At 45.0% G+C, this 23,102-nt stretch overlaps 1 protein-coding gene across 2 annotated transcripts in view; it reads left to right on the top strand.

The window, feature by feature from the left end:
• The window catches only part of Slc22a3 (solute carrier family 22 member 3), a 99,293-nt gene that overhangs the window by 24,466 nt on the left and 51,725 nt on the right, over positions 1-23,102 (top strand). For both annotated transcript variants that reach the window (XM_045158800.1, XM_004651268.2), the window contains exons 2-4: positions 10,551-10,654; positions 20,134-20,288; positions 22,464-22,632. In XM_045158800.1, the coding sequence (XP_045014735.1) occupies positions 10,551-10,654; positions 20,134-20,288; positions 22,464-22,632 (428 nt within the window). The remainder of the gene's footprint in view (positions 1-10,550; positions 10,655-20,133; positions 20,289-22,463; positions 22,633-23,102) is intronic.

Here is a 23,102-nt window from a genome sequence, read left to right as displayed (position 1 = left end):
CTTTCTCGCTGTGTCTGTCGCTCTCAAATAAATAAATAAATAATGCACCAAAAAAAAAATTAAAAAGATCAGGTCTCTTTTAACATTCTCATACCTAGGCAAATACATTTTGGAGACGCGAGGAAAGGAAAAAAGACATTGTTGAGTGATGAGATGCTAGAGACCTCTGTGTACAAAGCTATTCAGAATTCCTTGTCAAAGTTTGATCTGCCTCTGTGTAAGCTCTCCAGGCTAAGCAGGGCAAGCTTACAAAGCTGTGACCTCTTGATGGATTTCAGTCAATGACTCTATTGTCCCAAGGCTGGCCTGAGTGTCCTTGAAGCTGCCTATCATAAAAGCCGGCCAATGCTGTCCTAAGATTAGATATTTTCTCACACCTCTTTTCTTGATTCCAGTTAACTGGAAATGGTATGAAAACAACTGTCATTCTTCCCACTTTCTCTGGGTCTCAAACACACATCGCCAGAACAAGAAGCAAGGTAAAACAAGACACAAAGAATCATTCGTGTACTCTGCTAAGAACCCGGAGTTTGCCTCAAGGAGTTTTGTCTGAATTAAGGATCCTGGGAGGATATGTCAGAAATGTGCTGGAAGAATTAGCATACAGCTTCTTTGTATTCACAACAATTCATTTGTGCCTAAAAATTTCAAAAGGACATCTATTAAGCTGGGAAATACCAAAGATTTCAGTTCTGAAGTCTAGCGTTCACCTTCTGTGAAAGTCAAATTTGCATATGACCCAGCAGTGATATTTTATCAGCTTGGATGCCTAGGTCATAAGTGTGTTCTTATTGGAAAATGTGGGCTTTGGAAAGCTTTTAAAAGCAAGCTTTAAGACATGTTACCGCATGCCCTGACAAGATTATGAAATTTTTTTTTTAACAAGTGTGATTTTCAAGTAGTGAAAAAGAGCACCCAATAGTTTTGAAAGAACAGAAACTAAAATCTATGATATGTGCTGGTCTCATTCTCCGGCCTAGATTTCCTTCTGGGTAGTATCTGGTGCACGGTCATACAGTTAGGGAACTTCTCATGATGGCCGATTTCTAAGAGATGGAGTCTGAAGGTTCCAGAAGCAGCCCTTTAGCTAATGCTAAAGCCTACATCACACCTTCACAAGGAGGTAGGGAAGCAGACACATAGAAAACATCAAATGTTTACTTTCCTCAAAAAGAATTGTGAGGGGCTGGAGAGATGGCTAATGGTGCTTGCCTGCAAAGCCTAAGGACCCAGGTTTGACTCCCCAGAATCAACATAAGCCAGACGTACAAGTTGACTTATGCATACAAGGTCACACATGCACAAAAGGCACATGTGTCTGGAGTTTGGTTGCAGTGGCTAGAGGTCCTAGTGAACCAATTCTCTCTCTCTTTCTCTCATTCACTTGCTCTCTCTCCATAAAATGATTGTGAAACTTACTGAGGGACAGTCTTGAAAATTCTCTTGCTTTCACCCCCCTTTCTCACCAACTTGCAACCTAATAACTGTAGTTTTGGTCTCAAGGATGCAACCTTACAGGCTAGCCCTACCTAGCCTGGAACTTACTATGTAGTTCAGGCTAGCCTCGTGTTTGAACGTGATCCTCCTGCCTCTGCCTCCATAAAGCTAGGGTTATACATAATGCTCTGCAGTGCTTGGCTGAGACTATATTATTACACGTTCCATGTTTGTTAGAACTCAGAAAGTTGCGCGATAATGCTTTATGTGTGCCTGGAGAAAAATTCTAGCAACAGAATGAAGACCAGCGTTCAATCGTGGTTAGCACTTGGAAGCCATGCCACCCAGGCACGTGGCTCTTCTCACCTCAGGTCGCATCCTGTGGTGTTTCTTAAGTCTCTTTCCCCCACTCTCTCCTCCCCTCTTGTCTTTTTATAGCAGTCTGCCCTTTTCACCTGCATCTGTGAGCCCTGAAGGACCAGGAAGAGGAAAAAGGAAAGGAGAGAAGAGTTAATGAGGAGGAAAGGCCGTGGTGTTAGAGGGTGTTCATGGCTCCATTCACGCTCCCCTTCCCCAAGCCCTGTGCTCAGTTTTGAGGACACCCTTTTAAAAGACTTTGTCTTCTGCTGCCCTCTGTTTTCTTATAAGGACAACTGCCCAGTACAAATTCATTTTAACTAATTCCAAACAAGGTCACCTTCTGAGATTCCAGCTGACATGTCACTGGGGGGAGAGCAGAAGACACTATCAGCATGGTGGAACATGGTACACAGTGGTCCCCGGAGACATCTACATGATTGAGAGCCCATCTCCATCTGTCTCATAGTAGGCCACATTCTAATTTCGTTGGCCTGGAGTGGGGCCCGAACATTGTCCCAGTCATCCCGAGTAATTCTCATGAGCGCCTACTGTTGAAAACTACCTTTTAAAGCCACGATTATACCACTGAGCATAATACAGCAAGCAGCATTTACTAAACAGTGCTGCAGGCATTGGACTAAGTCCTGGGCATATAGCACATTAATGTCATGACAGCACATTTCTCACTTCAAAGACAGGAAGGCAACAGAGAACCACAGGACACGATGCTGGGCGTGCCAAGCCAAGACCTCTAGTTCATCTGAGCCCAGAATCACCACTCCTCTACCCTGAGCACCCTGCATTCACCCTGCACACGTGGAGACCCTCCATCCTGCGCACGCTGAGAGCCTTTCATCTTCTCGTCTCTTGGCTGTTTAGAGAAATTACAAACATTTTAAGTTGAGTAGCTGCAAGTTTTCACTACCAAGAAATACAACTGTCTGAACAGAGGGACCCACGTGTCCTCTGTAATGTGAGAACACGTCATAATGAGGAAGGGTCAACGAATAATGACATTATTATTAAAACAGATTTAATCCTTTCATTTCTCCCACTTTCACAAGTTTCAGACCAAACAAAATGCATTTTTGACACTTTCATGCAGGTATGCAATGCAGTTTGATCTCACTCCCCCCAGATATGCTCTTTCTTCCTGCACCAAAAAAAAAAAAAAAAAAGTTTTCACTAGATCTCTATTCTATTTCCAAACATCATATTTTGTTTGTTTGGTCAGAAGGTTGGTTTTATGAGCCTCTGAGTTAAATTAAGGTCCCTTGCGTGATCATGGGTGGTGGGTCATTTCTAGGGGATGGGCAAGCCACCAGTGGTTATACTAGTAAAGGATGTGACTCCTGTCGCCCAGCAAACATCAGTTTCCCCTGTTTACTTTGGGGGATGTGGGGTGTCATGGACCCTCCTTCATCTATGATGAAATACTGACAGCTTCCATCACGTGCAGGAAATCACATCTGCTGGCGAGTCCATGAATGTAGCAGACTTGTTGGACCCAGAGTCCAGCGTCCCACAGCTCCAACTTCATATTCTCCTGCTCTTACGTTCTTTCGGCCTCCTCTTCGCCTAGGGTTCCCTGAGCCTTGGAGGGTGTGAGCTAGGGCTCCCTCTTGGTAACTTGGACAATCGGTTACACCCCAGAACCCATGCCCATGCTGGGTGGATGGCCGTTACAGCGCCTGGGAGGCAGAGACAGGCTAGGCATCTCTGTATTAATCTCTGCCCTTTGTATACAGAAACGTCGGTGTTCGAGGCTGTAGGGAGTACCAATCTGAAGCAGTGAGGCATGGCTGGGCCAGGGGGAAAGACTCCCAGGAGCTGGCCCTCAGAAGCCATGCAGTTTGAGACACCAAGGCAGCTAATTTCAACTATTTACTTAGCCATACCTTAGCTTGGACCCTGGCGAAACTTGGAGAAGGGTTTTGGAAGCAGCAGGGTTCATGAGCCAGTGTCCCTCCAGGTGCCTCTTAACACTGCCACCATGTTGTGGGCAATTGCAAGCACTGTGGCCTATCCTCTGCCTCTCTGACTGGCACTCATCTTCTTGGACTTTTGCTCTATCCTGAGCCAGCACATCTGTTCTGGGCCTTTCCATTTGCAGCGCTTCAGACTTTTCCTCTATTCCTTTGATCTTCGTCTTCCTTCTGAGTCTCTTTGTACCTCTGGTTTCCTGGGTGAGAAACTCACAGTCCCAGCCCTGGGTCCGCAGTCCCCACCCTTCACTATGTGGGCCGAGGGACTCTGGACTGACCGCTGAGGCGCGCAGCCCGGCGTGTGGACAGACTCACCCCGACAGCCACCCAGTGGCTGCTTCTCCTGCCTCAGGTGACCTTGTTAGCCTTTATTTATATCTCAGTCCAGCTTCCCTTGGATGTGATTGTTTCTGCCCCCTCCAGTCCGCTCTTTCTCTGAATCCCTCTCACAGTTAATGTCTCATTTATATCTCAGCCGCTCTAAGCTTACTTCACATAGATTGACCTTGGCTCCCGACTATATATAAAATGCTCCTCACAGAAGTGGAAAGTAGGTTTGAACAATTTGATGTTCCTTGCAACCTCGGCAGCATAATGCTGAACACACTGACTGGAGCTAGCTAGAAATACCTGTGACTCATTTGATACCTGCGGATCCTCGTGATGGCTCATACCTTATATAAGGATAGTGTTAACTTTTGGATAGAAAGTGCTGGGGGATGACCCACAGTCCAAGTGTGAGGACCCTCTTTTAGACCTCAGCAACTATGTTAATGCTGGCTGGGTGACAGTCACAGACAGCTTGGGAGGCAGAGACAGGGGACCCAAAGTAAGCTGGTAGACAGGCTAGCTAAAACTGTGAGCTCCGGGTTCAGTGGGACCCCCTCTATCACTGTGCAGCTCAGTGGTCAGTCCAGAGTCACTCGGCCCACATCGTGAAGGATGTGACTGCGGACCCAGGGTTGGGACAGTGAGTTTCTCACCCAGGAAACCAGAGGTACAAAGAGACTCAGGGAAGAAGGAAGATGAAGTTCAAAGGAATAGAGGAAAAGTCTGAAGCGCTGCCAAATGGAAATACAGAGGAGTGCAATTGAAGAAGACGCTCCACATCGACCTCTGGCCTCCACCTATATACACACATGCACATGTATCCACAATACACAGTGTGCCCACACACATACATGCACACACACCCCACATGCATACATGTGCAAAAAATGAAGATTACCAAATATGACATCATATCCTAGTAAAAATATGTGCATAATGATTATAATTAAGAATGGAAGATATAAGCTATATTAGTAAACTGTTATGTGATGTCTAAGCTGTTGAGTGCTAACTCTGAAAACCATCTCAGACTCAAGCATGTTTGTCTCAAGAGTCCTCAGAGACCCCTTGTCCTGGGGTGGGCTGGCCCTGTGGCCTGGCTCGCTGTTCTGTTAATTATCTGTCATTTGTTCTTTCATTTTCCTCTGGCCGAATGCTTAATAAACTAACTCACTTGAAACCAAAAGTAAGGATATCATAGATCATTTCTCCAGACAGAACAGAGACCTAACCCAAATTATTTTCTTAGTGGTTCCCACCATTATTGGCCTGTGTGGTGGTATGCTGATGTTGATTAAAAATGGAACTGGCCTGTCGAAGTCCACATAGGATTGTTTTGGCCAATGCCAGGCGTAGCCACAGAGAGGCACCACACCAGACAGACCAGCTGTCATGGACACTGGCAGCGGTGCCAATGAACGTCATGGGTCCTCGTTTCAGACTCAGAGCTGGTGAGGAACAGTCCTTGTGTGTGTGACTCATCTTCATCTGCGTTTAGTTGCTAAAACTAAATCCCTGAAGCTGGGTGCTTATATGGAGAAGAGGTTTGTTTAGCTCACAGTTTGGGAGCTTGAAAGTTCAAGGTCAGACTGCCCCATGTGTTTGACCTCTGTTGAGAGCCTCGTGATAGATGGCATCACTTACAGGGGCGAAGGAGAAGAAATGGCCAGACAGGAAGCCAGAGCAATTCACGAGTCACTCCTCTCTTTATGGCCAACCACTCTCAAGGGAACTGACTGGTCCTGGGAGAGAGAAGGGCATTACTCTCCTCCCAGGCCATGTCCCTGGTCACCCATTCATCTTGGAGTGCCTCCTCTTAAGGTCCACCACCTCTCAGCACCACCATGCTGAAGATTATCTCTAGCACATAACTGTTTGGGGAAGGAAGCACGTGTAAACCTCACCATGGCCTGTGACTGAAGTCAAATGTGGTGATGTCCTCTGATCTTCCGGTTTCTTACATGAGAGTTTGGTCAAGACGGCTAAATCAGATCTTGATGGAAAACTCCAGCTGGCAGGGGGAAGGAGGGTCATTCCGTGTGGTTTGGGGAGGGGGGGCAGCAAGGCCCCCTCCTGGATTTCTAATCCTTTCACATACTTGCATCATTTCTACCTCACTTCTCACCTTTGGCCTCTGAGTACTGGATCTATGGTGTTATTGTGTGTGGGGGGTGGAGGGGTGTGGCACAGGCACATGTCTGTGTGCCCATGTGGTGCCCTGTGTGCTCACCTGTGACCTCCATCACTCACCTTGTCATTCTTACTTGAGCTGACTCTGGAGCTTGTCCCGTGCCAGCGATGCCCAGCCTGTGCCCCCCACGGGACTGGGGTCTAGTTGTGTGTGGCCACGCCCAGGTGTGTGTGGGGGTCCTAGTGATCAAACTCCCAGGCTTCCTCAGGCCAGCATGCATGCGCAGAAAGTGCTCTTAACCACTCAGCTGTCTCTCCAACCCTGTTGCTTTAGCTTGTGTTTGTTTGTTTGTTTTTATTTATTTATTTGAGAGCCACAGACAGAGAAAGGCAGATGGAGAGAGAGAGAGAGAATGGGTGCGCCAGGGCCTCCAGCCACTGCAAACAAACTCCAGACGTGTGCGCCCCCTTGTGCATCTGGCTAATCTGGGTCCTGGGGAATTGAACCTCGAACCTGGGTCCTTAGGCTTCACAGGCAAGTGCTTAACCGCTAAGCCATCTCTCCAGCCCTGTTGCTTTAGTTTTAAGAGCAATTTAGACATCACAACTTTGACATAGACCTAATACTAACTTGTCCTAGCATTTTATCATTAAACTCAAAGTAACATAATGTCTGTTTGGTTTTTGTTAACAACTAGGAAAGTCTAAGGAGAGCTCGTAGTTGGGAACCCTTCCCAAAGCGCTGAATTCCACTAGAGTGCCGTGTGTTTATGCCAAATGCAATGGTGGAATCCTTTTGGTGTTTCGTGAACAGCTGCTCGAGGCTTATCAGACTGACTTTCTGCCTGTGCCAAGGACAGTTATTCTGTTTGTGTAAAGTGACTTTGAAGATTAATAAGTAACAGGATGGATACACATGGATTTATGAGCATTAAAGCTTTGAATTGTTTGTGTGTGTGTACACTGTGCAAAATAACATCAGGCCTGGCTCACTGGTTATACCCAAGTCATCTTAGGAGAAAGACATAAATTCTTATGGCTCTGAATAAGACTTGAGTAAATATTTGGTGATCCACAATGACCTTCTATTGGTAAGTACTCGGTCTAAGTATCCCCAGAAACCATATGGTGCTTTATTTTGGGGAAACAGCCTTAGCCCACGCAGCCCATAGGCGTCACTGCCTGCTGTCCTTCCTTCTTTTCTTCTGCTTATGTTCTCTCTCTCTCTTTCTTATTTGAAGGTTGAGTCTCACCATGTAGGCCAGGTTGGTTTTGAACTCACAGTTCTCCTGCCTCAGCCTCCCAAGTGCTAAGATTACAGTCTTACACAATGACAGCTATTTTGACTCTGTGTGTGTGTGTGTGTGCATGTGCACATGTGTGCACATGCATGTGGAAGCCTGAGTTCAATATCAGGTGTCTTCCTCAGGCACGTCCACCTCTCTCTGAACCTGGAGGTCAACAGTTCAGCTAGATGAGCCAGCCAGCCAGCAAGCCCTAGGACTCCTCCATCTCTGCTTCCTCAGTGCTGGGATCACAGGTGTGATGCCTCTGTGGGGCTGGGCAGGGGTTGCAAGCACTGACCGACTCCTGCAGCCACCAGGCACTGTTGTCACTGGAAAGATTTGAGCTGGGAGCTGCCACCAAGGCTGGAAGTGGTATTCCTCCCTCCCTCCTTCAGATCCCGCACTAGCTCCCTCAACCTAAACAGACCCCTGCTGGCAAAAGAGTCTCCCCCATAGACTCAGGGGTTTTGTTAAAGCCTGTCTCCAGCTGCCTGGCTATAGGAAGTGTCATTAGGGCATTTGGGAGGTGGATCTGAATTTGAGCTAAAGGTATGCGGAACAGTCTGAGCTGGGGGTGGAGGGGGGGTTTCCTGATGTTTGGTGCTGGTTTTGTACTTGTTGCTGGTTGGTGATGGTTTCTCTGCATGTATGGAAGCAGCTTCTGTCATTGATGGAACTTCCCCTTGGATCTGTAAGCTTGAAATAAATTCCTTCCTCCCTGGGGGGTGGGGGGAAAGAGTCTGCACCTTTGACAGGCTCCTGGGGCATCAGAAAGCGTAGAAGAGCAGGCAGTGTCAGGCACAAATGGTTCTCAGAGTGCTTTGGGAAATGGCAATAGATGTAAAGACCTCCACCTGAACATGAAGGATGAAAAGTCCCTCTTATGGAGAAGTGAAAAATAATTAGTTTTATATTAAAGAAATTGTATGAGTGTAAAGACTCTTGGGGGATTTTACCTCACACAACTCAAAGGAAGTTAACCAAGCTGTTCAAAGAGTTGTTCTGGAAGGGCCTGGCTCTGTTGTCTATAAAAAGCATGCCTCGCCTGCCGTGGTGGCGCACGCATGCCTTTGATCCCAGCACTCAGGGAGGCAGAGGTAGGAGGATTGCGGTGAGTTGGAGGCCACCCTGAGACTACAGAGTGTATTTCGGCCTAAGCTAGAGGGAGACCCTACCTAGCAAAACAAAAACAGCAACAAAATCATGCCCATAATGTACACTAGCTGACCCAAGTATATAGAGCTCAGCAGGACAAAGCAATTCTGCTGTGTGGGTTTTGATATTAGACACTGTTTTTTTTTTTTTTTGTTGTTTTTTTCTAAAGCAGACTGTTGGCTTTTGTGATATTTAAATTCCCTGTTTGCCGCCTTGGATCCTAAGAATATTTACTCAAGGTGCATTTTTCACCTTTCTAGTCATGGTGAGAAGTTATTCCAGATAATCACATATATGAGATGGTATCTTCATGAACCAAAACTTAAGATCAAATGAGATGGTATCTTCATGAACCAAAACTTAAGATCAAAATCCTTTAAGTTGACGGAGTTAGATTACAACTGTTATGTATATGCGTGTAAAACCCTGGGTCTCAAGTGATCCCCTCAGCCACTCTGTGCGGTGGGCCACTGTTGCAGTCGCTTTCTCATTGCGGGGACAAAACACTTGACCGGAAGTAGCTGGTTGGCAGAAAGGGTTTATTGAGCTTATAGTTTCTAGAGGAAGTTTCTTCATGACACGGCAGAGCAGAGGCTAGGTGTCACCAAGAGTGAACTGATTCTGGCCGGGGCGCTGGACTCGAACACCCTAAGGCCCACTCCAAGGAGCGTACTTCCTCCAGCAAGGCTCCACCTCTTAACAGCAGCTGCGACTCACTGCATTCTCACTCATTTGTTTATACACAAAGGTTCCTTGGAGCCTAAATTTATATAAATGAGCAGTGGGAATAGACTTCATGCCAAGGCCTGGTTCGATCTGACACTAAGCAATATTTAGCCATAGGAGTCAGACCCCACCTGGGAAAGCCTGTCCTAACTGCCTTCCACAAGTGAGGAGTGTGTCTCCCTTAGCACTTTACTCCTGTGTAGCAATTATGTTTCAAAATGCATGCTGTCTTATGTCTTTCCAGTTATGGTCAGAAAGTAATCATGATTCTAATAGCCAAAAATCTAACAAACATGTGATGTTACAGGAACAGTTTAAAAGTGAAATATTAATTTGTACATAACCTTATTGCATGTGGAATTATGGTATTGGATACGGAATGATGGCAGACAGCCACTATTGCATTGATACTTTATTGGATACATAGATTGATTTAACATTATTTAAAAATATCAGTAACTTTAGTGTACTAGAAATTCTATCCTATGTATGTTTATTTACCTATGCACTTATTTGTTGGAGGCAGAGTCTCATGTAGGAAAAGATGGCCTCGACCATCTGCTCTTCCTGCCTCTACCTCCCGAGTGCAGGCATGGTTTGCATGATACTGGGGCTCAAACCCAGGGCTCTGTGCATGTCTGGGCAGGCACTCTACCAAACGAACTTTATCCCCAGCTCTGCTTGAAGTTATCTAACCTGACAAAGAAAATATGTGTGTCAGTATAAATGTGCACATGACAGACTTTCTTTTTTTAATTTTTTGTTCATTTTTATTTATTTATTTGAGGGTGACAGACCAAGAGAGAAAGAGGCAGAGAGAGAGAGAGAGAGAGAGAGAGGGAGAATGGGCGCGCCATGGCCTCTAGCCACTGCAAATGAACTCCAGATGCGTGTGCCCTCTTGTGCATCTGGCTAATGTGGGTCCTGGGGAATCAAGCCTCAAACCAGGGTCCTTAGGCTTCACAGGCAAGTGCTTAACCACTAAGCCATTTCTTCAGCCCATGTGACACACTTTCAAAAAAAAATCACTTAAGGGATATGTAAGAAAAAGGCTTAAAGAGTGTTGCTCTATGCAAGAAAGAAAGCTGTTTGAGGATAAGCCTCCCGAGGCATCTCCATGTGTGTTTCTTGGTTTTCACAGTTTGACCTTGTCTGTGTCAATGCCTGGATGCTGGACTTCACCCAAGCCATCCTAAACCTTGGCTTCCTGGCTGGAGCGTTCACCTTGGGCTACGCGGCAGACAGGTAGGTGTGGGTGGTGGATAATACAACATTTTTTAGAAGAAGCAGAGAGTGAACTTGGAAGTCCAAGTTGAGACTTCCAATTCCTGGCTCAGCATGTGATGTGCCTGGAAGTTGCCACTCAGTCCTAACAAGTGCCAGGCTGAGCCCACTGAAGGACCAGCAACTCTTCTTAGAGCCATCGGAGCAGAGTGCACACAGGGCAGTAAGATCAGCAATACAAGAAACTGAAGCTTAGCTGAGCCCAAACTGCAGGGAAGGAAACCACACTGAATTAATGGCTTGTTGAAGTGGACAAATCTCAGAGTTAAAAGCCCCAGGGGGATGGCTAAGGGTATAGGCTGGTGGTCGAGGGCTTACCTTGCATGTAGGAGCCCTGAGTCTGATCTCCAATGGAAGGGAGGGAGGCAGGAGGTAGAAAGGAAAGAAAGAAGAATAAGTGAACAAAGGCACAAAGGGACAGATGCCACGCAGGAGGACTGGGCTCCCACATGTCTTGGTTACTTTCTTTTTTTGCGGGGGAGGATAAAAGAGGTTTATTTTGGCTTACAAGCTCAAGGGGAAGCTCCACGATGGCAGGGGGAAATGATGCCATGAGCACAGGGTGGACATCACCCCCTGGCCAACACAAGGTGGACAATAGCAACAGGAGAGTGTGCTAAACACTGGCATGGGGAAACTGGCTATAAAACCCCTAAGCCTGTCCCCAGCAATACACTGATTCCGGGAGGCATTACTTCCCAAATCTCTATCAGCTAGGAACCTAGCAGTCAGAACACCTAAGCTTACGTGAGACACCTGAATCAAACCCCACATTCCACCCCTGGCCCGCATAAACTGATAATCATCCATGAGGTAAAGGAATTGATTCATTTCATCTAGGTTATCATACTTGTGGGCATAGAGTAATTTGTATTGTTCCTTTATTATCTTTGAGAGACATAATCTGCCAAACACACACAAGAAGAAATGAATAATTTGAATGTGCCTATATTTATTAAATAAATTGAATCATTAATCAATAACCTTCCAAAACAGCAAGTGTAAGACTCAGACCCTTTTTGAGATACAGTTTCACTCTAGCCTAGGTTCATCTGGAATTTATTCTGCAACCCCAGGCTGGCCTTGAATTCACAATGATCCTCCTGCCCTAGAGTGCTGGGATTATAGGCATGAGCTGCTATGTCCAGCTTTGAGCTCAGAATTTTTTTTTTTTTTTTTTTTTTGAGGTAGAGTCTCACCCTAGCCCAGGTTGATCTGGAATTCACTCAGTAGTCTCAGGATGACCTTGAACTCATGGTGATCCTCCTACCTCTGCCTCCCCAGTGCTGGGATTAAAGGCATGAGCCCCTATGCCCAGCTCCAAGCTCAGATTTTTTAATAGGTAAATTCTATCAGTTAAGCAACATTCTTTCAGAAGATAGAAGCAGAAGAAATACAAGAAGAACTTATTCTGTGAAGATAGCATTGTTTTAACACCAAAACTAGACCAATACATAAAAAGAAGATTAATCTATATACCAATATCTTTCATGAGGATAGGTGCAAAATACTGAATATAATGTTGGCAAGTAAAATTTTTACAAGACAGGGAGAATTGGTGCAACAGGGCCTTAGCCACTGAGGTCAAACTCCAGATGCATGCACTGTCTTGTGTGCATGTGTGACCTTATGTGCATGCATGACTTTATGTGTATGCCTTACATGGGTTCTGGGGAGTCAAACTTGGGTTGTTAGGCTTCACAGGCAAGCACCTTAACCACTAATCCATCTCTCCGGCCTGGTGAGTAGAATTTTAAAATTTATAAAAAGAATTATATGTTATGGCCACTTGGCATTTACCTCTGGTAGGCAGGTATGCAGGGCTCATACAACACATCCTATATAAAACTACAGTCATGAAAACAATGTGCTATCGGTAGAAGAACAGATGAATGAACGATCCATGAGACAGAATAGAGGACCCAGCAATATGTAGTTATCCCATCATTGACAAATCAGCCAAGGTAATGTAATGAGCAAAGGCAACAAATGATGCTGGAACCACTGGACATCGACATGCAAATGTGCCTGGATATAGACTTTACACCTACAGCAGTTAATTTGGATTGTCAGCTGATTGGATTGAGAAATACCCATGAGACTAGTGAAAGCACGCTAGGGTTGTCTGTACTAAATGCTACTTTCAGGGCTGGGAAAATGGCTTAGTGGTTAAGCACTTGCCTGTGAAGCCTAAGGACCCCGGTTTGAGGCTCGATTCCCCAGGACCCACGTTAGCCAGATGCACAAGGGGGCGCACGTATCTGGAGTTTGTTTGCAGTGGCTGGAAGCCCTGGCATGCCCATTCTCACTGTCTCTCTATCTGCCTCTTTCTCTGTCACTCTCAAATAAATAAATAAAAATGAACGAAAAAAAAAATATTTTAAATGCTACTTTCAGAGTGGACTAGATGTGAATCGATGGCTTAGGACCTAATGAGTGGTTTAATCCCTTGATGAATTTGTGAGAAGGCTCTAGGTGGGAGGTGGTGGGAAGAATGAGGTGGCTCCTAGTTGGAGAAAGTAGGTCAATGTGGGTGTGTCCTTCGGCCCTTAGAATTCCCTTGCTCCACTTCCTGTCCACCTTGAGGTTAGAAGCTACCTTCTCCACATGCCCCTGCCACCATGGTGTTCTTCCTGGGGTCAAGCAGCCACCGACTGAATCCTCTGACATTGGAACCAAAATCTTTCTTCCCCTTAAATTGTTTGTGTGAGGCGTTTTCTCACAGTATGGAGAACATTAACTAATGTAAAGACCCCAAAATTCATTCAAAATGAACTGTAGACCTAAAGATGAAACACTAAACCAACACTCCCAGAAGACAGCACAGGAAGAAACCTGGGTGACTTTGAGTTTGGTAGTTTTCTTTTTTTTTTAAATTTAACATCAGAAGCGTGATTCATGAGAAAGAATTGATAAGCTGAGCTTCATTAAAATTATAATTTGCTGCTCTGTCCAAGCACATTAGCAAGTGAATGAAAAGATAAACTGCGGACAGAGAGAATATTTGCAAAAGGCATCTGATAAAGGACTCCAAATTATACAAAGAACTCTGCAGCTCAGGAAGAAAATAAAACAGCCTGACTTAAAACCTGGACTGCAGGAGTCCGCCCACATGAGTTCGCAGAGGAGACGCCCAGCTGGTGAACGTGCTACGTGGAAAGATGCTTCGTGCTGGATGTCATCATGAATATGCAAATTCAAGCCACCAGGCTTGTACCACACACCTATCAAAGGGCCAAAATCCAGAACACTGACAAGACCAAAGGCTGACAAATACACAGAACAACAGATGTTTTCACTCATGGCTGGTATAAACACCAAAAGGTGTAGCCAGTAGGGGAATCACAGTTTGGCAGCTTCTCTCGAAGCTAAAGGTATAGGAATGAGCAATCCTAGTCTGTGGTATGGATCAAGGGAGGTGCAAATGTATGACCACGCATACCTCTGCTGGGGGGGCCGAGGCAGCTTTATGTACTGTTGCCCAATTGGGAGCAACTAAGATGTTCTTCGGGACCCTACTGCTGAAGACACCAAATGCTGTCGGCATGGACCATGGAGAAATTTGGTTGGAAGCTGAAGGAGAGCCAGTCCTCAGGTAATGAGCCAATCTAGTGCTGGAAGGCACCACATGAGCTACCAGGGGAAAATGGCCAACATCTGTCCAGGCAGATCAAAGTTTAAGTGACTCAGAAGCAAACAACCTGACGTGATGCTCACACAAGTGCAATAGTGGCACACAGCCATGGTGGGTAACCAACTGCTCTTGGATTGACTAACAGATCTGCTCAGTGGAAAGGAAACCATATCGGGAACTGGGAAACAAGTCAGAATCGCGTCCAGATAATTACTCTGCTTTCCATTGTCAAGCTCCCACTAACCTTACACTATGAAAGTGTCTAAACCCTTATAATTCTCTCTAAATTAATAATTGTTATCCCATTTAACTGGCGCTGACTTCACTCTCCCTGGGGAGAATTTGATTTTCTTTTTCAGATGGGAATGGGACCTGAGGAGATAAATGACCCAGCGCACTCCACCCTGGCCCCAGCCATAACCACAGAGGAATCGGGGCAATGAGCAAGAGTGCTGCTCTCTCAGTTAAGCTGATATCAGCACAAGGGTGATGGAGAAAGAGACTGAGGACACTCACCACCTACCAAAGCAGACATGTAGATGCTCCTAGGTGCCCGTCACTGAAGTAGACTTAAAATGCTCTCAACATGGCTCAGGGAATTTTGCGGAAGAGGGGGAGGAAAGATTGTTAGAGCCACAAGTTGGGACATTTTGCACAGAGACATTTTCTCTCCCATATCTGCTGCCCCTGTAACACATGACATGACCCCCATGGGGTTGACCTGCATCCCCACTGAGGAAGGCCTCTTCAGAAAAGGGGCAGGGAGGAGGGAAAGGATGGTACCATCATGTGATGTTTACATACAAAATATGTCCATATCTAATAATAACTATAAGGAGAGAAAATCTGAAAAAAAGCATGTTCTTCCGTAGATGAATGGGTAAAAACAACGCGTGCCACTTCCAGATAATGGAATATTATTTTACACTGAAAAGAAACAAGGTATGAGGCATGGAAGAAAGGAATCTTAACTAACCCCAGACTGGGAATATTGCAAGAAGCCAGTCTGAAAAGGCTACAGACTGTGTGGTTCCATCTATCCAGCCTTCAGGAGAAGGCAAGGGTATGGAGGCAGTTCAAAGATGGGTGGTCACCAGGAGTGAGGAGCAGTCGCTACAGATGACCCAGCAGAGGTCAGTTATTGGAAGGCAGTTAAATGATTCTGGGCCATGCTGGGATAGTGGATATGTACCGGATATCACATATCCACCACCAAGAGTGAGCTCTGTGACTGGGATGTAGCTCAGTGGTAGAGCATTTGCAAAGCCTTGGATTTGAACCCCAGCATTGAAAACAAAAGCAAAGCAAATCAAAGCAAAAACCTGATGTTAACAAGACATGGTCATGATGTGCTGATGTGCACTTACTAGTTGTGACAAATAAGGCCCCATTCCATGGGTGGCGCTGACAACTTCATCAGCTATGCTGTGTGAAAACAGAGGTGCATGAGAACTCTGTCTACATTTCACTAGAACCTAAAACTCCTCTAAAACAGAAAAAAGCTAAAAACCTAGAGAAGTGAAGACTACTTCCATCTCTAGTCTGTGATGCACGCAAGAAGTAGCTGAAGAAATTTTGTGAAATTTTCTAAAGAAAGATACAGAACCAGATTTCTTACATTTATTGACAACTAACTTTCACCAGCAAAATTTCTGGCATATTGGAGGAATCAATCCATACCAGCCTGGGTATACTGTACTCATTTTCCTGAGCTATTTGACAATAGTATAATGATGTAAATGGGGAAAAATAAAATTAAAAAGTTAGAACACCTCATGGGCCTGGGGAGATGGCTCAGTGGGTGTTGCAGTCTGGTTCACATTGCTGGTAGAAATCACCCAACCAAGAGCAGCTTCTGGGAAAAAGAGATTTATTTTGGCTTACAGGCTCGAGGGGAAGCTCCATGATGGCAGGGGAAAACAATGGCATGAGCAGAGGGTGGACCTCACCCCCAGGCCAACATAAGGTGGACCACAGCAACAGAAGGGTGTGCCAAACACTGGCATGGGGAAACTGGCTATAAAGCCCAAAAGCCCGCCCCCAACAATACACTTCCTCCAGGAGGCATTAATTCCCAAATATCCATCATCTGGGAACCTAGCATTCAGAACACCTAAGTTTATGGGAGACACCTGAATCAAACCACCATATTCTGCCCCTGGCCCCCATAAACTGATATCCATACATGATGTAAAATACAATGCATTCAGTCTGACTTTAAAAGTCCCCATAGTTTTTATCAGTTCCAATGATGTTCATACATCCCCATAGTCCAAGATCTTTTAACTGAGCCATAATACCAAAAAATAACCTCAAAAAACCCATAATGGCGCCGAATAAATATTCATACTACAAAAGATGGCATTGGGCATAGCAAAGAAACATTCAACCAATACAAGATTTAAAACAACCAGGGCAAATATCAAACTGTAGCTTCAAGTCCAACAACTCTAGCCAGTGACAAATCTCCAAGTCCAATAATTCTAACCAGCAACAAATTTCTGGCATTCCAATTCCGCCCCTCCAGCTAGGCTACTCACAGTCCTGGGAAACTTCATCCGGGCCGGCAGCTCCTTGGCAGCCATCTCATGGTCCCGGCATCTCTACTGGGTCTCCACTGCAAGCCACGGTTCATCCTCATGGCCCCATGGGGTCTCTATGCAGGCAACCAGCAAACCCACTTCACACTGCCCATGACCATTTCCAAAACACAAGACCGTGTTGCAAACTCAATGACCCTCTTTCCAGCATTTCTTATACTCCACGATACCAGGTAGGGTGCCAAATTTGTTAATCCAGGGGGGAATAAAGCAGACTTTGAAGAATAGGACACTTCTTGAGCACAGGCTCCTTCAAAAGAGTTGACATTCTTTTTGTTGCCCCAGCGCAGGTCAGCTAGCCCAGTCTCATAGGTTGTAATCTCTCAATTGCAGCTGAATGGGCAATAGTTCACCCAAAGATTTTTCTTTCTGTGCCATATCCCTCTGCACACACCAGTTCATTTCTACGCAAACCAACCCTGCACAACTTTTCAGGACATGGGCATAAGAGCAAGCTTTTCACACAAACTGCTAGCCCAGTCCAAGCAAAGCTCTTTCTCACCCTCATAAACCAAACCTCACAGTCCATAGTTCTTACTGCATTCAGGTCTTGCAGCTCAGACCAGAATAGTCCATCAGGCTGTACTTACAGCACTGCAAGGCATCTCTTAGGCCAAGGTTTCAAATCCTCCCACTTTCCTCTTGAAAATCAGCTCCAAAAGGCCAAAACCACACAGTCAGGTGTCTAGCAGCAATCCCACTCCTCGGTACCACTTTACTGTAGCAGTACGGTTCGCATTGCTGGTAGAAATCACCCAACAAAGAGCTGCTTCTGGGAAAAAGAGATTTATTTTGGCTTATAGGCTCAAGGGGAAGCTCCACGATGGCAGGGGAAAACGATGGCATGAGCACAGGGTGGACATCACCCCCAGGCCAACATAAAGTGGACCACAGCAACAGAAGGGTGTGCCAAACACTGGCATGGGGAAACTGGCTATAAAGCCCATAAGCCCGCCCCCAACAATACACTCCCTCCAGGAGGCGTTAATTCTCAAATCTCCATCATCTGGGAACCTAGCATTCAGAACACCTAAGTTTATGGGGGACACCTGAATCAAACCACCACAGTGGGGAAAGTGCTTGCCATGTAAACATGAGGACCTGAGTTCGGATCCCCAGCACCCATGTAAAGGCTGGGCAGCAGCCCATGCCTGTGGTCCCAGTGGTAGGGCGGTAGAGACAGGAGGCTTCCTGGCTAGCTAGTTGTACTGATGAGTTCCAGGTCAAGTGAGAGTCCCCGTCTCAAACAATAAGAGGGACTAAGAAAGGCCCCGGTGACCACCTCTAGCCTCCCAACACACACATACACAAGTACTTTACAACACACACACACATGAACATGTACATACACGTACTGCACACACACAAGTACCTTCACAACCACGTGCATTCACACACACATGAACATGAACATGCACACAAACACCACACACATGTATATGCATGCAAAAAAAAAAAAAAACCAGCCCACATTTGTTGTGAGCTTTATAGAGTTTTCACACAAGGCTCTCACGTAATCTTCTCTACTACCTCACTCCAGAAGAGATGGGAGAAAGGGGCAATAAAAAAATAAGAAAAGAGGGCCGGAGAGATGGCTTAGCGGTTAAGCGCTTGCCTGTGAAGCCTAAGGACCCCAGTTAGAGGCTCGGTTCCCCAGGTCCCACGTTAGCCAGATGCACAAGGGGGCGCACGCATCTGGAGTTCGTTTGGAGAGGCTGGAAGCCCTGGCGCGCCCATTCTCTCTCTCTCCCTCTATCTGTCTTTCTCTCTCTGTCTGTCGCTCTCAAATAAATAAAAAATTAAAAAAAAAAAATAAGCAAAGAGCTGGAATGATGGCTTAGCGGCTAAGGCGCTTGCTTGCAAAACGAAAGGACCCAGGTTTGATTTTCCAGGATCCACGTAAGTCAGATGCACAATGTGGGGGGGGGGGTCATGCATCTGTAGTTTGTTTGCAGTGGCTGGAGGCCCTGGCTTGCCCATTCTCTCTCTCTCCCCCTGCCTATTTCTGTATCTCTCTCTCAAATAAATAAATAAAAATAAAAATATATTTTTTTAAAAAATAAGCATATTGGGCCAGGCATGGTGGTGCACACCTTCAATCCCAGTACTCAGGAGGCAGAGATAGGAAGATTGCTGAGTTCAAGGTTACCCTGAGACTACAGAGTGAATTCCAGGTCAGCCTGCACTAGAGCCCTGCCTCAAACAATCCAAAAATTAAAATTAAAATTAAATAAGTAAGCAAATTGTGCTGGAGAGATGGCACAGTGGTTAAGGCACTTGCCTGCAAAGCCTAAGGACCCAGGTTCAGTTCCCCAGTACCCACATAAGCCAGATGCACAAGGTGGCACGTGCGTTTGGAGTTCATTTGCAGTGGCTAGAGGCCCTGGAGTGCCCATTCTCTCTCCCTGTCTCTATCTATCATCTATCTATCTATCTATCTATCTATCTATCTATCTATCTATCTATCTATCATCTATCTTCCTCTCTCTCTCTCTCAAATAAATAAATAAAATATATTTTAAAAATAAGCAAATTAACAAAATCCTAGTTTTAGAGAGTTTAGGAATTCACGTAAGGCCATGTGACTGGTAACCAATTATAGCAAGGTTGAAATGGAGGCTTCAGGCTCAAATATACCTTGGATATTTCATTTTACCCTTTCTCCCAGAGACCCACCCCACAACAATGCAGCCTGTGGCTAGTCACCAGGGAGACCGTGTGTGAAGCAAGTGTAGAGAGGGTCACCTTTGGGGAAACTGAAATCACAAAGGACACATTCTGTGCTGTACATTTGGCAATATTATTTCAGAAACACATTTCACCTGTTTTAATCAGTAATATTAATAATATTATTTACTGTACTAATGAAACTATAAGACACATTTTTCTGTACTTGCAACTATTATTTTTGCATTCCTTCTCTATCACATTAAAATATATATATATATAAGCCGCGCATGGTGGTGCACGCCTTTAATCCCAGCACTTGGGAGGCAGAGGTAGGATGATCGCCATGAGTTCGAGGCCACCCTGAGACTACAGAGTTAATTCCAGGTCAGCCTGGACCAGAGTGAGACCCTACCTCGAAAAACAAAAAAAAAAACAAAACAAAACAAACAAACAAACAAAATATATATATATATATATATATATATATATATATATATATATATATATATGGTGATTTCTTTTCCTCTTTTACAAAGGTATGGCAGGATAGTGATTTACTTAATATCCTGCTTTGGTGTTGGCATCACTGGTGTCGCGGTGGCATTTGCACCTAATTTCTCAGTGTTTGTGATCTTCCGCTTTCTACAAGGAGTGTTCGGCAAGGGAGCATGGATGACTTGCTTCGTGATTGGTAAGACTTGTTTGCTACACCGACCCCTCCATGGGAGACCTGGGGTGGGGGTGGGGCAGCCTTCCTCCTCTTGAGCCCCCCAGCTGTAAATCGTAGAGGAGACCTCACCATACAGGGATGGTTTCTGCAAATGGGAGGGCGCAGGACGGGATTTTGGCTGCTGCAGAAATTGAAATGCTGTTTCAGGTTGGGAACCAGATATGGAACAGTTGCATGAACCACTTGTGAACACTCTTAACAATTAGCACAAGTTTTCTGTCTTTGCTTTATTAGAAATTCATTCCTACAAGGATTTTACTAGCTCCTTGAAACAATATTTGAAAGCGTTGGGCTGGGGGGCGGTTACTAAGAAATATTCTTTCTTTCTTTTTAACATTCTAGGGTTTGAGGCCAGGACCTTGCCTATGCTAGGCAAGCACTTTACTACTGAACCACACCCTGAGGGCCAAATGTTATTTTTTTTCTTGAAAAAATATTTCATTTATTTATTTGCAAGTAAACACACACACACACACACACACACAGAATATATGGGCATGCCAGGGCATCTAACCATTGCAATCAAACTCCAGATGTATTGTGCATCTGGCTTTATGTGGGTACTGGGGTATTGAACCTAGGTCATCAGGCGTTGCAGGCAAGTGCCTTAAACTATGAGCCATCTCTCTAGGCCTAACTACTATTTCTTTGGTTCTCCTACATAAGTGGAGAATGTGGGAGATGTAAACTAAAAATGAGAACTTTATTTTTGCTGCCTCTATAACCAGAAAGTTTGACTTTCTGGGTGTTAGAGAAAGAAAATCTCTGCTCAGCTTTTTGGCTTGTATTCCTTGAACCAGTCTTGACTGCTCGCTTGGGCTCTGACCCCAGGACCATAGACCTACTTTAAGTGGTGGAGGATCCATGGCCAGGGAAACGAGAAAGTTCATCAGAGATTATTGCAGGATCTTTGGGTCTCCACTCTCTCTGCTACAGGATACGCAAGCATGGCTGTCTTCAGAACCTCTGGAGATCTTTGAATGGGTATGCAGAAGAGAGTGGGGCAGATGGTCATTGGCCGAAACAAATGGGATGATTGAAGTGTGAAACAGTTTTAATGAGACCCAAGTCTATGGGACTGTTCAACACTGCAAGGGTAGAACAGCAATAAGGTAGCATGTCCCAAGTGATCACAACAGAAGGGAGCAGTTAGTAGGACAGAATGGAAGAAGGATTCTAGCAGTGCAGCTTTCCACATATGTAAAAAATTAAATACTATGGACAGAATTATCATTTAATAGAAACTTTCTTATGATCATGAAAAGTAAATACAGATCTGATGTTCATAAGGATTCTCCTAGAGAGACTATAATATGCAAATCATTAGAGATACAGGAATAAAATTTAGCTAGTTTGAGATATATATATATATATATTTTTTTTTTTACTTATTGGAGAGAGAAAAAGATACAGAGAGAAAGAGAGAGAGAGAGAATGGGCATGCCAGGGCTTCCAGCCACTGTAAACAAATTTCAGACACATGTGCCACCTTGTGCATCTGGCTTACATGGGTACTGGGGAACCGAACCTGGGTCCTTAGATTTCACAGGCAAGTGCCTTAACTGCTAAGCCGTCTCTCCAACCCTATATATATATATTTAAATATTTATTGATATGCAAGCAGAGCGAGATAGAGAGAAGAGAGACAGATAGAGAGAATGGGCACACCAGGGCCTCCAGCTGCTGCAAATGAACTCCAGAGGCATGTGCCACCCTGTGCATCTGGCTTTATATGGGTCCTGGGAAACCAAACCCAGATTGTTATGCTTTGCAGGTAAGCTCCTTAACCACTGAGCCATCTCCCCAGCCCCTATATTTATGTTTTGAGAATTACAGTTTACCTTCTAACCAGTCATGGCTGAAGTTTTCCTAAAACCAACACATGTATTCTTGTAGTCCTCTGTACCCAGAGGGTGCTGGCCTGGGTGCCCGAGGAACATGGCAGGGAAAAGAGTGAGAAAATAACGTGGCAAGCCAGCTCCAGTGTTTACACACATACGGAAGCCTCGGTGCCTTCAGTTCTAGACTGTTCAGCAGCGCTGACTGGCTTTTTAACTGGTGTCAAAAATCTCTGTGTTTGTTTTGGAACTGACTGTGAGCTTGCTTCCCTAATCTCTTATGTTTGTTTTCCTTCAGTGACGGAAATAGTAGGCTCAAAACAAAGGAGGATTGTGGGGATTGTCATCCAGATATTCTTCACCCTTGGAATCATTATCCTCCCCGGAATCGCCTACTTTATCCCCAGCTGGCAAGGGATCCAGCTCGCCACCACGCTGCCCAACTTCCTCTTCCTCCTTTATTACTGGTAACGTGGTCTCGATCCTTCTCATAGCTGTCCTTACTCCCCAGGAATGGAGATCTAAACTCACACGAAAGTGACAGCGAAAGAAGAGACTTTCTGATATGCCCAGGATGCCTGTGGCTTTGAGCATTTTCATTTGGAGATCTGAAGAGATGATTGCCTATTTGATTAATAGCTGTCACCAAAAATAATAAAACACCCAACAAAATTCCAAATAAAGTACTGCATTATGTCTGATTGTTTCACAGCGTCTTCCTGAGACCCATGAGGCAACAAGCTGTGTCTTTCAGCATATCAACATGCAAACTTAATGAAATAAAATCCACTTGCTTTTTTGTATGTTCTATTAAACAAATTAAAGTCACTCAGGAAATCTCTGAGAATAAAAAAAAAAAAGTTAAAAGCATCCAAAAATTAAATTATCAGGAAGCTAAAGGAATGTGCACTAGATTATCAGGGTGAATGAGTGTCCA

This window comes from Jaculus jaculus, chromosome 9 (genome assembly GCF_020740685.1).
Source record: "Jaculus jaculus isolate mJacJac1 chromosome 9, mJacJac1.mat.Y.cur, whole genome shotgun sequence".
Taxonomy (NCBI): Eukaryota; Metazoa; Chordata; class Mammalia; order Rodentia; family Dipodidae; genus Jaculus; species Jaculus jaculus.
This window is presented reverse-complemented; position numbering and strand designations above follow the sequence as displayed.